The sequence below is a fragment of the Zeus faber genome, assembly GCF_960531495.2.
Source record: "Zeus faber genome assembly, chromosome: 20".
Lineage (NCBI taxonomy): Eukaryota > Metazoa > Chordata > Actinopteri > Zeiformes > Zeidae > Zeus > Zeus faber.
In genome coordinates this window covers 22,678,907-22,695,332 of record NC_137207.1, presented here as the reverse complement: position 1 = coordinate 22,695,332, position 16,426 = coordinate 22,678,907, and the positions used below count along the sequence as shown (strand labels likewise).

Below are 16,426 nucleotides of genomic sequence, written 5' to 3'. Positions count from 1 at the left end.
CCCCCGACTCAAGATTTTCCTAATCGACTATTAGTCGTCAGTTCAAGCCATTAGTCGACTAATCGACTGCGTGGTGCTCACCAATGAAGCAAGCTGCCTTTAATTACGCTGGTTAAGCATTAAATTGGTTGAGCTTATTAGGCCATTTTATTATTTTATTAACATACACATTAAAATTACATATTGACATAATACGCACTGATATGTGGTGTACGGAAGATTGTTTGCCCACTGTCGGCGCATTTCCTGGGGCTCACCACATGTAAATGCCTGGCCCGCTGGCCCAAGTCGACGATGGTCCCGGACAGCCACCGCCCCGTCGGGGCACACGATTCAGTAATTATTATGATTAACTTGTGTTTGCTGAAATGGCTCTTATAATATACACAATATTTTTTATAATATACGCAATATTTATTCTGCCTTCTAGACTACTCGACTTCATGCAGCGCACACACATGAAGTGAGCCGCCTGTTAATAAAAGCAACAGCCGCTCATCAAAAGCTGTAATAAATCTTCTGAACGTGTTAGAACAACCAACAAGGAGACTGAACATTTATTATTGTTAAAAATTAGTTTCAAATTAAAAGCCCTTTAGCGTTTCATACATGGGTCCAGCCATATAGACTTTGGGGTTAATTTTGACATGGCACAGCCCTCAAATTGATTTATTTCCTTCTCCTGCGTCCAACGGAAAACTCGGTCGACTAAAACCTGGGCCACACCAGAAGCGACAAGTCACAGTAACAAAGGCACCGCGTGATTTTGTCAATTCGTCAGTTCACAACGTCCATCTTCACTCTGTCTAGGATGCACTACCGAAAGTAGAACTCTTCTGACATTCTTTCACTGAAACTAAAAATTGTGGAATGTATCAACCTTTAATGAGTTAAAAGTGAATTTTTGCTTTTGTTTTCAACCCTTTGCTTTTAATTTCATGCGCATTTGGAGTCTGCTTATGAACGTAGTTGGATTGGTTTGTGAGATTAATGTTGATTATTTGCGGAGATTCATACGGAGCTTGACAGTCACTAGAACCCCCGAGAGTATCTGAGTTGCCCGGCCGGGTGCCTGACTGAAATAACAAATACAACTTGAGTTGCCCAGCCAGGTGCCTGACTAAAATAACCCAAACGCAACTGAAATTTAACGGCAAATACAGAACAACCTCCCAGGTATGAGGTCAAATCTAAAGTCTATTCATGTGCTTGATATTTGTTTTTCTGCTGGAATGATAATATTGAATTTACATGAGTGAGGTTCAATTTGTTGTGGTGAAAAAGTAATCCACGTTAGGACCGCACACCAGCGATTTAATATATGTGGTTGATGCATACCAGGCTTGGTAATTAATATTTCACAAAACCTTTTTTTTTTTTTTTTTTTTAATGGACTGCTATAGGAATCTACGCTCCAGTTTACGCTTTGCGCCTGGAAAAATAGAGCCGAGGCATAAAAACAGTGAGGGTTAAGGAGCCTCAGGGCACACCACTTTCACGCGCTTCTGCTTCCGCTTGGATTGACCTCCCATATTGACCAGCATGGGAGCGTATCTGAAGCGCTTTCACGACACTGACGTGTTGCTTCTGGTGTGGCCCAGGGCTACAAAGAGTGTCTTTCCCCGGTCTATCACTTAAACAGGTAGTTTCATCTTCCATTGTGGAACACAGGACTGAATCATTGGCATCTTGTCAAACGCTGCCATTAAAATGTCTGAGAAACTCTCATATTTTGAACAGGCATGCACTAGTATTGTTAAAATATACAAAGTATATTCCAAGTATGTGGAATGTGGGTTTGTACAGCCCTTGGAGAGTGTACAATGATTAAAGGGCTATATAAATAATCCTGACTTGTTATATTGTTTTAATATTATATTATAAGGTCATGCAAGCTAGACAGCTCAACTTGAAGAAGAGGAAGCGGAAGAAGAGGACGATAATGCCCAATGCTGAGTTCAATGTCAAAGTATCCTAACCCAAGGCTTCACTGTTCAGTGCTGTAAAGTAAATTCTAGGACGGAAAAATAGAGCCGAGGCGTACAAAACCGCGAGGGGTTTAGGAGCCATGAGGCATGCCGATTTCATGCCGCTGGGAGTGACCTTCCATACTGATTAACATGGCAGTGCTTTTCGTGACGCCTTCCTGACGCTGACATGTCACTTCTGGTGTGGCCAGGGTTTAGACTCTTCTCGTCGACTAATGTTTGGTCGACTATTTGGGGACAGCCCTAAATAATTTCAGCACAAACAGCACCAATAATGCTTATCTGGGAATTTGTGACAAGATTCCACCAGGAGACTCAAAATATTCAATAGTGAACATTTAAACATGACAAAAACAAAAAAGTTCACCTTCTTTTGCCAAGTCATCTAGTTCCTCTGCGTGGTTGACATTACCCTCCACCTTCTCCTGGGCATCTATCGTGTCCTCCTCATCCTCAGCTGAAAAACGGAGAAGAAACCCAAGTATTTCAATTCTGGTTGTTAATGACCTTAAAAAAATAAAAGTCATTTTAGCGATGGGGGAACTATGTGTCTGCTCAAAAACTACTGTGAATTCAAAGGCCAAGCTTGAGGACAGACTTACCGTCCTCTTCATTTGCAGTGAATTCTCCATCTTCCTCCTCCACCACCACCACCACGGAGGAGCTCTTATCAGAGCACTCCTCGGAGCCAGAGTCCTGAGGAAACAAACAGTGGCAGTTGGTTATCCGGAACACGACGAAAATCATAACCTCGGCCAGTCACCTTTATTGACGAGGATTACAGTCTGCATCCTCTGACTGTTAACACCCCTGCACTTTATCGTAATTTTATTCACCGACTACTCTTTTCCAGTGACTTAACCTCACAGTATAAGTTGCTCCTGATTAAAAGGGACCAAGTAATTTGTGACAGCTTGGCGAAAATCCTATGTGCAAAACAGTAACAGATGGCTCAACTAAAATATTTTTTCTTCAACTTGGGCCATTATCCACGTATTTACAAAATAAAATAGAATACAACTAGAATTTGCTTGGAATGTTTTCAGTTAAAATTTGTATGGGTCAGCGGTTGACCGCTGGGGTGAAAGCACGTTTACAATGAATGGGAAGTGAGACTCAGTATTGGGGTGGGTACCTGAGAGCGTTTGAGGGTTAGGAGCAACTGGTCAAGAGGCAACGTGCCCTCTTCTTTCAGCAACTCGATCTCCCTCCTATGGCTCTCTGCGTCATTGCCCTCCTGTTGCTCCTCCACCTCGATGGTCTCTTCATCGTCCTCTTCCTCACAAGGAGGCTCAAAGTCTCTGTCTACATAAAAAAAATAAACACTTTAAAAAAAAAATAAAAAAAACACACACACACTGACAAATTGCATGAGATGTGTAAGAAAACACATTGTTCTGTTGAAACAGAGACCAAAAGCATGTTTTCTGTAGTAATGGGAGTTTACTTGGGAGCAGAGACCAGCTCAAATTTCAACACATTCTTCTGAAGCAATAAAAGTTTCAACCCAGGTGAACGAAGAAGCATTTTGCCGAGACAGAGCACATTTCAGTGAAACAACTTGTATGGGTAGATGGAGTGAGACCCTGCAAATCTTATGCTCAGAGCATACTGCATTTGTTTAGCGGTGGATCTTGACCGCCTCAATAGGAGACCATGTCAGACAATATTTCCCACAAAAATACGGGGAGAATCGCGAACCTGCTTGTGATTTTGAAGTTCGAAAGAGTTTCGATTTTGAATTTGAATCATGACATTCCCGATAGGAATCTTGAGGTTTTGACACATTTTGCAATAACCTAGTACATCATTTGTATTTTTGTCATGTTTGTGTGAGTCTTCTAGTGAAATGTTACCAAGTGACATAAATGAAGACAGCGATTTATCATAAAAAGTTGTTTCGCTTACTACGTATTATGCTCACAATGTTAATTACAAAATGCAGCAATTTAAATATATAGTACAAAACGTCAAATATGACATCTAGTCAAGTTATTACAAAATGTGGCATTAATGTGTAATGCATTGTTAAAGACCTGGAGCCAAATTTACTATGACTGCATTCTGCACCTGGAAGCAGCTTATGCATTCTAACATGCCTCTAACCATCCTGTTCCAGGACGGTCTTTTAGTGGCCGCTACCACCTTCCCGAGGCCCCTAGTTTTGTGAGCCAATAAGGTTTGAGCACAAGTTCTGGGTTCCGTTGGATGAAGTCCGTAAACTTCCACTTATTTAACCTCATCAGTCCAAAACCTGTTTCTGAACAAATATGAGGCAAGAAATAAGCAACCCAGTTGCTGAATCTCCACTAATATTAGATCTACAAGGCTTCATTTAAAAGTTTGTTCCGAATTTGCTCGATCTGCGCAGTGGATCAACGTTTCGGACAATGCACAATTATTTTATAAATACTTACATTTCCATCGTCTGCAGTTTTGTAACGGACAGTTGGTATTAATTCCTCTCTTTAAAAGATTTGTGCTGGTCTGTTCAGCCAACAGAGGACTTCCCATGCTTAGCCCATAGCATAGCTCTATCTATCTTATTCTCTATTATATTATTCTATTCACTAACCGCATTATGTTTTAGGAATCAGTTAGTTAACGAGGTAGAAATCAGGTGAGCTATTATGTTCAGTATAGAAACTATTGTGCATAATCTCCAGGTGTGTTGTAAAGACTGCTTATATGTATGAAAGTATGTATATGTATGAAAGTATGTATGTGACGAATAAACCTCTTGAATCTTGAGCTCTTAGACACCGGACCTGCTAGCGGTGCCGCTCAAGCCGTGAGTGGAGTTACTCAGATGGGGGGGTTTAAATCTAAGGAGACTAAACATGACGTACGGTTGGGAGACAAATCTGATTGCTTTGTTGCCCCACGTGTTTTAAAATAGACGGCTCTCAGAATCCTGACTGAGTTTTCTTATTTCACAGTTTGTGTGTTAGACCCATCAGAGACCCAAATGTTTGCGCACAAGCACCGAAAAAATACGTTTTTCATCATATCTCCCCTTTAAAAGTTATTTGTATTATGCTGCCTTAACTAAGCCAGTGTGAAGCACATTCATTCATTAGTGGAACAAAAATAAGTTCTCACCATCCTCATCTACGACAGATGCATGATCCTTTTTGATTGGTGAAGCTACTTTTTCAACAGGACCAGAGGGCGCAAGGGACTGACTGAGGAGGTCTGAGTATTTTTCTGTCTGGCCAACGATGAAGTCCAACTGCAGGTCCAAAGCTTTCTTCCTCTTCTCCTCCAGTCGGGACTGCTGCTTGTACTGCACCACCTTTGTGGACCAAGGAACACAAAACTAGTTTGTACTAGGCTACTTCACCATTCCTTGTAATGCCAATAAGTGGTGGCCTTTTGTGCCGTGTCGGGCAATTCATTTCTTTGTTGTTTTTTTTTTTTTTTTTACTTGGATTACATTTTCATTAAGTGTCCATGAAATAGGAAAAACATTATTTTACGATATTTCTGTGGGTAATTACTATTGCACGCCTTCTATTTTTCCCAACGCCTCCGACGCTGGATCTCAAACGCATCACTGAGTAGCACATTTCAGTGTTTGAGGGACGCGTTGACAACATTTTATTTTTATATTATTTTTTTCCCATTAATCCGGCCAAGTAATATTAAAATATCAATCCAACAGATCGACTGACATCTACCAGGTAAGAAGCTATAAAAATGGACACGTAAATCGAAAGTTTGGTAACATCTAAAGACTACAAAGTGACAAGAGTCTAGACCGCACACTGGACATTCTCAATCAGAATCTGTACATTTATAGTTAATAATATGATGACGTCATAAAGCGTCACATACTGTTAATCTCATCTGGTTCATTTTAGAACGAGACGTGTGACGTCTCAGTTAACCAGGACCATCTGAATATTTCGGGTCATATTTGTTTGGTTTTTCCACTAATATCTGCTCCGTATGTGGATCGATTTACAAGATCCTTGTGACATATCGGTTTAAACGACACCCCAATCCTGTTCATAGCTTGTTTCGGTGTATGTGTTCCAGATAGTTTTAGCCAGGTTGGACATATTTCAGTGACAGATGTACTGGCTCATCTGTGTTAAAATCGCTCAAGGTTTGGTCAGTTTTCCGCTTATATCTGCACCACATTATGTGGAACGATTTGGATGAAATTTCAACCATGAGGTTTTTGTGACAGCGCAGTTCAAACAAGACGTCAACTGTGTTGGTGTTATGCTGAAGTTGGTGTTCCAGATAGTTTTAGGCTTCAAAATTCAGAGAAAATTTTTCCAGAACAATAACAGTAAGGGGCTGCCGAAAAATAACAATAGGGGTATTATTTTGGGTTCCAGCCCGCACTGTCTGCCTGTTAAAGATGACATTTTACACTCAATGCTCACAACACCAACTATACAGAGAGTAAAAAAAAGACAAAGGGTTACGCTTTGTCAAGTCATGTCAACAACATCATTATCTTGAAATATCTTGACAGAGCCCAGCCCTTACTTTCCTCAGTTGTAGGGGTGTCACGATTTGACTTTCGATTTTAAAGGTCACGATTCCATTTAAACATATGTATATTTCTGAGCAATGATGGCTATAGCATTGTTAGACTTTCGAGTCTTGATTTGTAAAGAAAAACATGTTTCTCAATGAGTAACTTTGACTTGAATATTAAAGATCATAAATAACAAAAATACAAGATTATTTAAACAACACACCTAAACAGTTCAGAGCTTTAGCAAAACTAGACATTAGAATAATAAACATTAAGTTACTTATTACACTACTTTTAAGTTACTCACCAAAATAAGCGCAGAAAAACAAATGCTATTTTTGCCAGAGAGGACCGCTGGTAGTAAAAGGCAAATTACTGCCTTCAGCGCCGCAGCTCCGACCAGAGCGACCCCTTCTCCAAACAAAAGAAATAAAAACTCTAGATGTATTTAATTTACTCCTTTTCCTGCTGCTATGCTGTGGAGCAGATTGCTTCTGAAAAAAATCCAGCCAGTTTACTGGCAGATCTTGACAGCCCCAATATGGCGACCATGTCGGACAAAATGAACCGCAAAAATACGGAGAATCGCGAACCGGCTTGTGATTTATAAGTTCAAAATCCAACGCTCATTTCGACCGATTTTTAATCTGAATCGTGACACCCCTACTCAGTTGAGTACACAACAAGGTTACTACCAATGCCAGATCAACAAAGGTGAACGAGTAATCAGTACCTTTTCAACGCTGCTCCAGAAGGCGCGGACCTCCTTTGCAATAGAAGAAGCGACTCTCCTTATCTTAGCGTGCTCGTCCCTCTTGGCTTTCTCCTCTTTCTGCCTCAGGTCTTCGTGATGCCGCATCACCATTCGCACCACCTAAAACAAATCACCAAGCAACAGCGTGATATTTTCTCAGCTTACACATAGAGTACCATAAACAGCCTCTCTCAGTCAGAGTGTGCGATAAACCCATTAAGGTGTGGGGGGGGGGGGGGGGGGGGGGGGGGGGAGTTTTTTAATTGAGCTTTTGCCCTGTCCTTTTTACCTTTCGGGCCACGCCTCTCTTCCACCGCCTCTCTTGAGCGAAGTCGGCAGAGAGCCACTGCATTTCCTCACACAGGTAGTCCCAGTGAACTTTGGGTCGAGCCGGCTCCGTCAGGCGTGTCAGACGCTTCATGGACCAGAAGCCCTCTCGCTTCAAGGCCTGGGTACGATGCTCTATGTCAGCTTCCTGTGTGAAACGACAGGGAGGGGCGAAAATCAGGACGCAATAGATTTAGATTAACCGAAAAAGCATAGTTTGAGAATACAAGCCCGCAGACCAAATGCATGGCAATTATACAGCGACCAGCCACAACATTAAGCACCACTTATATTGTGCGGCTCCCCCTCGTGCTGCCAAAACAGACCTAACCCGTGGAGGCATGGACTCCACAAGACCCCTGAAGGTGTCCTGTGGTATCTGCCACCAAAACGATAGTAGCCGGTCCTTTAAGACCTCTAATGCCAAGTTGAGACTACACGATTCGGCCTGATTTTCTGCTCGTCTATCGGTTCTTTGAGATCGCTGAGCAAAGTCCCAGATCGGAGAAAAATCATAGCGCGCTCTCGTAAGCGCTTGAATAATCTGTGGGCTAATTTATTTTGTTTAATAGGGTTTTAAAAGTGCTGGGTTTCAAGCCTTTTATTTATTTATTTTTTTAATTTAACCCCACTTACATGTTTCGCCAACTCTGCCATGTCTGTATGTCTGTCGGCGCGGGGTCGATGAGGAGTTGCCTGGTCTGAAGGGGATGAAGATGAAGAGCAGCCTCCCAAAGTGGAAGGAGAGAGGAACTTCCCATGGGGACCACGGAGAGGAGAGGCTCTCTCGCGGCGGGTCGCAGACCAATCGCTGACGGATGAGGGACCAGAGGAGGGAGAGGAGACGGAGGGTGAGACGGGAGAAGAGCTCACCGTGGCCCTGTCTGCTATCCACTTGCGTACCTGAAGGGAAAGTGAGAGGACATTACATCTGATGCACCGGGCAACATTCAAGACAGATTTACAAACATGCAAAACTCGACCAAAAACACCAGTCTGCCCATGATGTAGCACAATAATGCACCATCTATCCTTTTTCTTTTTCCCCCCCAACTGTGCCATCTTCCACATGCAAAACTACACGTCTAAAATATCTGGTGAACGCCCTCTCATCAAATATGTCACATCGTAATGAGTGACGGTGTGAATATCCTTTACAGAGTGAGCTGATCTGGGTGTCAAGACAACCACTGCTTACCTTTGAGAACAGTGCCTGTGTGTCTGTCCTGCTCTGTCCATGCTGGAAAACACACATGGCTTAGCATGCGGCCAACTTAAAATTCACTTAAAAACAAAGCTATTTACATCCATGGGATTAATTAGCACTACATGCAAAATATTGAAAGTGCAGAGTATTTAAAAGCAGTAAAGCATGCACATAGGATCACCTTGGTTTACCAAAGTATCCTGAAATAAATGCATAGAGCCACACTTACGCAAGTGAAAAAGACTTCCTTGTAAAAACATATTTAACCCTTCAACAGTTACATATTATTTAGAAAAATGTAGAGCTGTTTATAGACTTGCTGAAAATATGTGTAATACAGTCCATTAAAAAGATAGGTTCACAATTTTTCAACTCAGGCCTTAACAAAATGTTGGTTCCCATAATAATTAATAGCTGTTCATAGCACAACCTTACTGAACGCCTTACAATTGAGAAACATACTGCTCCAGCTTCTCAGTGTGTTAAATGATGTCCAACAGGCAAAAAGTCGGATAGAAAATATATATTAAAAATTTTTAAATAAAAAAACCTTGAAAATAAGAAGCACACAATATAATGAGACAGTCTTTATGTTATACTGAAAAATTAATTGGCTGTAAACGGTCCACTTTTATTCCATTTTCTGGGTTGTAGTGACTCTTTTGCACTCCTGCAAATCAGCTCTTTTGGCTACATCAACGCTATCCTAAGAGACTAGAAATAGGAAATTGTATATTTTTATTGCCATTATTGAAAAATAATGGAACATATCCTTTAATGACAGCACTGTTAAACAATGTAAGTAATAACTATATAATGTGCCAGTACTCACAGACCAATTTCTGTACTCTGGGAATTACATTTATTTGAATTTCCCTTCTGTTCTAAATCTAACTATGCCAATAGATAAAATATAAAAGGCCTGAAAATCATCCCATTATTCATCAGTTCGGAAACCAGAATCTAAAATACAAAAAATTTGTTTGTCTTCTACCAGCCTCAGAAATATTTGACAATGACATTATCGCTCAAAAACCCTCTCCTCTGTCACTCCTACTTTACAACAAACAAACAAATACATCTTAAAGAAAGTCGTTTCCCACCGATATTTGAAATGAATAAAAATGAGAAACAGAAAATACCTTCTGGGCTGAGCTGGACGTGTCCATGCCACATTCCGACTTGTGAGGCTCCGTCTCGTCATCGCTGCCCTCCTCGGGACTGCTAGCGTGCCCCGAGGCAGCCTCCTGAGACACCGTTTCCGCCGGTGACCTGTCCTGCTCAATCTCCTCACTCTGACAGAGGAAATCAGGCTGCTCGACAAGATGTTTAGAGGGGGAGGAAGATGGAGCCTTTCCTAGTAACGCTGATGGTGTGTCATGGGACCGGGGGTGATTAAGTACTGTTGTATCTTTAGGGGTGACAGCATCCTGCGGCACAGGTGCTCCTTTTCCTATAAATTTTTCAGTTACAATTAAGGCCTCTTTTTGGCTCTGGGAAGGTGTGTGGCGTCCAGACACCGGTAGACAGACCTGGGATACAAATTTAGTAGTAGTTTTAGTCGGCTGCTCTGGCTGGATGGGAGGTGCTGAAGCAGATGTTTTATTGACAGACCACTGCGCCTGATCTCTCCGGTTGCTAACGGTCACAGTCTCATTTACCAAGTCTGCAGCTGAGACAGTTTGGGGAAGGCACTCTTCAGATACTGTGCCAGACCCAGAGCTATGGGCATTGGCAAGCATGTCAGCTGAATTCCGTTGCGTGGACAACAAAAGTGAAGGTGACAGAGCGGGGAGAGGAGCCTCTCCTCTTTTAAGAGGGAGCTTTGGATTTACAACACAAGATGAGCAGGAAATCTCCGATATGGTTTCACTGGTCACAGTGACATTCATTATATTCTTTGATGGAGCCTTGTTCAGAGAATTTGCTTTGGTCCCTCCGGCCTCCAGCTGTGTAGCGTTTACAGAGACTCCCGAGGATTGTTTTGGAGCCAGCTGATTTTCCACCTGTATTGACACAGCGAGGGGAGAGTCCATTCCCATTTTCTCCCCTATTACCAGCACCACCGGAGGAACAACAGATGCAGAGCCGGCGGTCGCTTCTGCGCCACACTTATCTGGCAGCATTTGACCAAAATGAGGACTAACCCCTGCTTGGTACGAGACTGTTGAACCAGTCTGCAAACAAGTTGTCATCGTTTGTTCGTTGGTAGAAATCTGTTCGGCCATGACTGACTGGGGTGCAGGCAGAGCACCTTGTATAAGACAAACATCATTTGAGTGGGGTACTTCAACTGCTTGATCCAATACTAAATGCCGGCCTGCAGCAGATGTAGAGGTTTGCATGGACATGTGGGAAACGCAAACCTCCACTTCGCTTATGTCATCGGAAGTGGGAAAAGCCTGCTGGGAGATGATGATGTCAGTTTCAGTTATCGCTCGAAGGGGAGATTCAAGATGCAAGTGTTGTCCTTCTTTTCCTGGGTATTCCTCAGAGTGGTCCAGTAGCGCGTTGAATAAGTTAACTTCATAGCCTGGAGAGTCAGGCATCTGTGCACTGCTACTGGCACAGATGGTTTCCTCGGCTACCTCCTCAACCAAGCCGCAAATCTCATACACCTCGACAGGCTGCGAGTCTAACTCAATGTCCGACTGAATACTTTCTCCGTAAAGCTTAGGTTCTGCCGCAGACAGCTCGGAGCTCAACTGGTTGACGACTGCCGCCTCACACACGCTGCCGTCCTCCTGCTGTACGAGGTAACTCCGATTCACGTGCACCTCAGACCAATCCCCGCTTATGTGAGCCTCCTCCCGAACAATCACAATTCCTTGAGCCTCGGCCGAATGCACAAACTCTGGGATCTGTGGCTTTTCAGCTCGATCGGGAGCATTAGACGGCTCTGTTTCGACAAACTCTTCTTCCTGGCCGACGTCTACTAGACCTGCGCTCAGGAAATGGGGAGCAGAAGGGAGCGCAGTGAAGCCCTGTTGTAAGGAGGAGCTTTCTTCCAGCAGTGTGATGTTTGGGGAAAAAGCAGCCAGGTTTAAGCTCTCCGCCGCTTCCTCTGCAGGGAGATGAGAAGTCCTCTCGCTGTCCACTCCCTCAGCCGCGCCGCTGAGGTTTGAGGGACTAGCGGGAGACGCGAGGACTCCAGAAGGGCTTCCTTCGTTCTCAAGTACGCTGATTGCAGGAGGTTGGAGTTGCGTTTGTTTGCAAGAGTTCTCAACAAGCTCTTCGCCGTGCTCTTGCACCTCGACAGACTCTGTGACACTTGCTCCCGTTCCTCCTGCATCATTCGGGATCTGCTGGGTGTGTTCAGGCTGTGTCGGTGTGGGGTCTCCAACACTGGACATACAAATGTGAGTGTACTGATTTGCCTGAGGGGCCGTTTGGGGTTGCTCCATGCTTTTACCTTCTTTGGTGTCTTTGAGTGTAAGACCGGCACTGGCCCTGGAGTGTTGAGAGACTGGAGCGGTGGCTGTGGAATCGGCTTGAGAGAGGGATGCTGGGAGGATATTTCTGACCATGTGCGCTCCCCCAGTGAGTTCTTTGTTTGTACTAGTCTCTGCATTATATTCCAATGTGGTTTTGCCTGAGGCTGGTTGTCCCTCCTCTGCCTCAGTGATGGCCACCAGTCCACCCACCTGCCCTGTCGACTCAGTCTGGTTTGTGATAGAATTTGAGTGTCCTCTTTCTTTATCAGTTTGTAACCCGTATTGCAACTCTGGCTTTGTGATGTCAGTCTGTGTGCCTGAGGAGGGAGGAGGGTGAAGGTGAAGTGAGCGCCTCTGCAATCCAGCAGAGAAACTGCAGTCCTCGGTGAGGGGTGTCGGCAACGATCCTCCGCCTTGTACGCTCTCTGTCCCGCACTCCGCCTGGGACCTTTCTTCTGGAAGACCTTCCTCTGTGCCACTGCTCGGTAGGATAATCTCGGGTGGGGTGGACGGCGATTGCATCTCCTCGCCCGGGCCTGCGGAGCCGTTTGCCGGTGGCGTTGGCACAGTTGGCGCGTCAGCAAGCAGCGGTAGTGGGCAGGGGGCAGCTGCGACCGGCTGCGGGGCATGCTGAGGCGACAACCCAGCCACATTCTGTGCAGCCTGAGGGTCGCCACCCAGCACATCCACAGCCGGGGGGGCGTGCTGCTGCACCACCGCTTCCCCAGAGCTGCCGCCCTCTGCGCTGCCTCGGCTACACACTGCACCTGGGGAACAAGACAAGCACGTTCAGCAAGCTGTCGTGATGAAAGTAGGCATTTTAGGCAATCTTTGTTTCCATAAGCCCCCCTCTCATAGATTTGAACAGCGACATGTCCATGGGATGAGTGCGGCCAATAACTTTTGTGATGATCAACTTGTCAAAGACCGCAGTTGACTCAAAACAACAACAAACTAACGTCAAGTATTCACTTTGGGTTTACTTTTCACCTATCGTGTCCCGCCTCCCGTTACAAAAGTGAGAAATGCCAATTTTTAGATGCGACTAGGTTTGCTGAGCGACAATTCCATACCTGTCTGTGGTGTGACACACAGATCTTCCGTGCTTTCTACTTCCAGGATGCTGAGATTAGGATCCCCTCCACATATTCTGCAGGAACAAAAGGTCAAACGGTTTCACAATTATAAATTAAAAATAAAACGCTTAAACGATAAAAGAAAGGGGGGGGGGCGGGGGCACAGCTATGCAGCTTACGTCTTGGGGTTTCCAACCACGAAACACTCCGCATTACCAGGTTATGGGTGCTATATAGAAAACCGGAACTATTCCCGTTCAATCGGGCTTCGCTAAATGAGATATACATATATGTGTGTGTGTGTGTGTGTGTGTTTATTTTTAAAGCCCAATGCGTCTAATTAGCAAACAAAATACCACCGCGTCGGGCGGAAATTAGCGCGTCACGTCACGCGAAGAGCACAGCGGGTACGCTAGCTAGCCAGCGCTAGCGCTAGCGGGAAGCGCGTACGTTTAGGCATTTTTCGGCGGTAGCGAGCGGACGAGATTCTGCGGTGACCACAGTATCCTCGGCGGGGAGGTTCACAGCGGCTGCCCCCCCCCCCACAGACACACACACACACACACACACACACACACACACACACACACACACAAAAGGAGCGCGCACACACGCGCGCCGCCATACGTGTGCGACGGGTTCTCACTGGGGGAGTGGGGAGCTCTGCAGCACGCGCCTCCGAGCTACCAGCCGGCGAACGGGCGCGCGGGCCTCCGGTCATTCATTTCGGCGTCCCCGCGCCAAACACCCATCGCCGCCCCCGACCGTTAAGCACCGGCCGGGCGGCACATGGCGCACGCTACGCTATACCCCCCACCACCACCACCACCACCACCCGCTCCCATTCGGCGACAATGACTCGACCGCGCGCGGCTAGGAGAGGCGGTGGACTAGCGCCGGAGAGGGCGGCCAAACCAGCGAGGCGGCAGAGTTGGTTGGTGGGCGCACTCGTTTCGGTGCGCAGGCGCCCCGGTCAAACCGGCGGTTATGTAACGGGGTAATCAGTGTTTATATCCACGCGTTTTGTTTCGCTGGGGGGGGCGGCCGAGCGGCGCTCCTCTCATTCTTATTATTATTATCGTCGTCATATAGCCGCTTCTCCACGCACCGCCGAGGAACAATCACCCGTGACGTCATGGCTCGGGGGTGGTGGTGGTGGGGGTCAAATCTCTTAAGTAGAAATTTCCAACAAATTCTGTGCCATTGCGAAATAAATGCGGTTTTAACTATTTCGGTTTTTAAAAAGTGTATTTTTTTGTAATTGTAAAATATCTATAATATATATATTTTACACAATTATAAGGGGGAATTCGGGGGGGATAACGCGTTACCCACAGGTGTCTCTTTAGCAGTGACGGAAAGCGCAACGACGCTCCGCCGAGGAGCAAGTTGACGCCGTTAAAATGTGTAAAACGCACAAACCCTCTGGCGCCTTCCTTCGATTTCCGTGCCCGATTTCAGTCGCCGACGAGCGGCGTCTACGCCACGTCAATTGGGAAAATCAAATCAAGAGCGGGTCTGTGCGGCTCCGTCCCCGCTGATGTTTTTACCCCCCTGACGTCCCCCTCATACTTCCTTCATGCCCCCCCCCCTCCCAGGGCCGCCATCTTAAGTTCCCACCTACCTGAAATTCCCGACCAATTTTCTTTTACTAAATTCTCGTTGAAGGAGTCGTCATCCGCGTAAAATCGTACTCAATCCGTGACGCCGGCAATCCGAACTGTCTCCCGGTACCCAACGAGGTACAAGTAGGTCTGCGGGAAGAAGTTAAAATACGGACCGGGAGAGAGCGGGCTTTCGGCGCAGAATGTAGCGGTTGCGGGGAGGAGACTTTTTACGCAGCGAAATGGTGGAGCGCCGCTGCCGACGGGATCCCGCGAGAAGCCGAATCTCGCGAGATCCGGGCAGCGCGCCTCTTGAATTCCCTTATTTGCGCGTGTGTGGGCGTGCGTGCGTGCGTGCGCGCGTGTGTGTGTGGGTGGGTGTGCGCGCGCGTTGTGTGTGTTCGGAACCAAATTTTTGGGAGTTTTAAGCGCGACGACGTCACCTCGTTTACCTGGTTCAATGCAACGCCTCGCACTGGGGGGGGGGGGGGGGGGGGTGTCGCGTACGGCACAAATGGTGTGTTGTCAAACGCGCCATCGCCAAAGGTACAGACTGTACAGACTCGGGTCCTATGAAGTATTCTTCATTATGACCTTGTCCCTCCCGTTCGAAGAACTGGATCTCCTCCGGAGTCACAAATAACGCACAATCGGAGCGTTTCGTCTTCTGTGATAAAAATCATTCTCATTCTGATAGCGCGGTGGCTTTCGCCGTGTCACCCCCCGATTAAAGGAAAGAGAAAAAAATAAATAAAAAAGTTAATTTGTTGGTCCAGTTTAGACAACATATGTCGGGGAGGAGTTTGCTTGGATTTGTGGTTCGCTGTCGATAACTTTCATTTATAGTTCGTGTGTGTTATGTGATTCTCTATGTCCGCCTCAGAGCCCCACGCTCAAATTTGCAGAGTTGAAAATTCTTACCTCTTGGCTCTCCTGCCTGGATTATTTCTGGTGTAGTGCTCCCAATAATTTGTGCAGCATAAATATCAAACAGCAAATCGAGACTGCTGCACATGGGACGATGCCAAATTAATATGAAAACAAAATAAGACCCACACAACTGAGTAAACAACAGTTCATTTAATAATTAATCTTTGTGGTCTCTAGGGGTGGGGGTTTGAAAGGTATAAAATGGTCATATTAAAATAATCGACCCATTGTCTTTTCCTCCTCTCAACATACCCACCGTCCAGTTGTCTTTTGACAAGGACCTTTTCATTTTTCAGTCCTATAGCAGGTGCCCCACTTTTCCAATGTATATAACTTATCTTTGTTGATGAAACATCTCTGCAATTCACATACAAGCTTCCCATAGTCCCAAATGTGATGTAACGCACAACCAACGACACACACGCAAACCTCCCTCCACATATTAATAAAGTCATAGATCCTTGAAGAGGCCAGAGGTTGCAATGGTTGTGGCTTTTATGTTCACAAGCGTTTTTAAAGTTTTCTGTGAAGCAAGCCTTTGCACAATTTAACAACTTATTACTAACTTGGGAGAGAGAGTACTGATTGATACCTGAAACAATGACATAACA

At 45.4% G+C, this 16,426-nt stretch overlaps 1 protein-coding gene across 1 annotated transcript in view; it reads right to left on the bottom strand.

The window, feature by feature from the left end:
• srcap (Snf2-related CREBBP activator protein) overlaps positions 1-13,741 on the bottom strand; it is a gene marked incomplete at its 5' end in the record, with an annotated part of 36,714 nt that extends 22,973 nt beyond the window's left edge. Inside the window, 10 exons of the mRNA XM_080021297.1 lie at positions 2,356-2,445; positions 2,591-2,684; positions 3,124-3,293; positions 5,091-5,283; positions 7,217-7,357; positions 7,527-7,712; positions 8,201-8,467; positions 9,914-10,066; positions 11,138-12,972; positions 13,732-13,741. Of these exons, the coding sequence (XP_079877423.1) occupies positions 2,356-2,445; positions 2,591-2,684; positions 3,124-3,293; positions 5,091-5,283; positions 7,217-7,357; positions 7,527-7,712; positions 8,201-8,467; positions 9,914-10,066; positions 11,138-12,972; positions 13,732-13,741 (3,139 nt within the window). The remainder of the gene's footprint in view (positions 1-2,355; positions 2,446-2,590; positions 2,685-3,123; positions 3,294-5,090; positions 5,284-7,216; positions 7,358-7,526; positions 7,713-8,200; positions 8,468-9,913; positions 10,067-11,137; positions 12,973-13,731) is intronic.
• Positions 13,742-16,426: the final 2,685 nt, after the last annotated feature.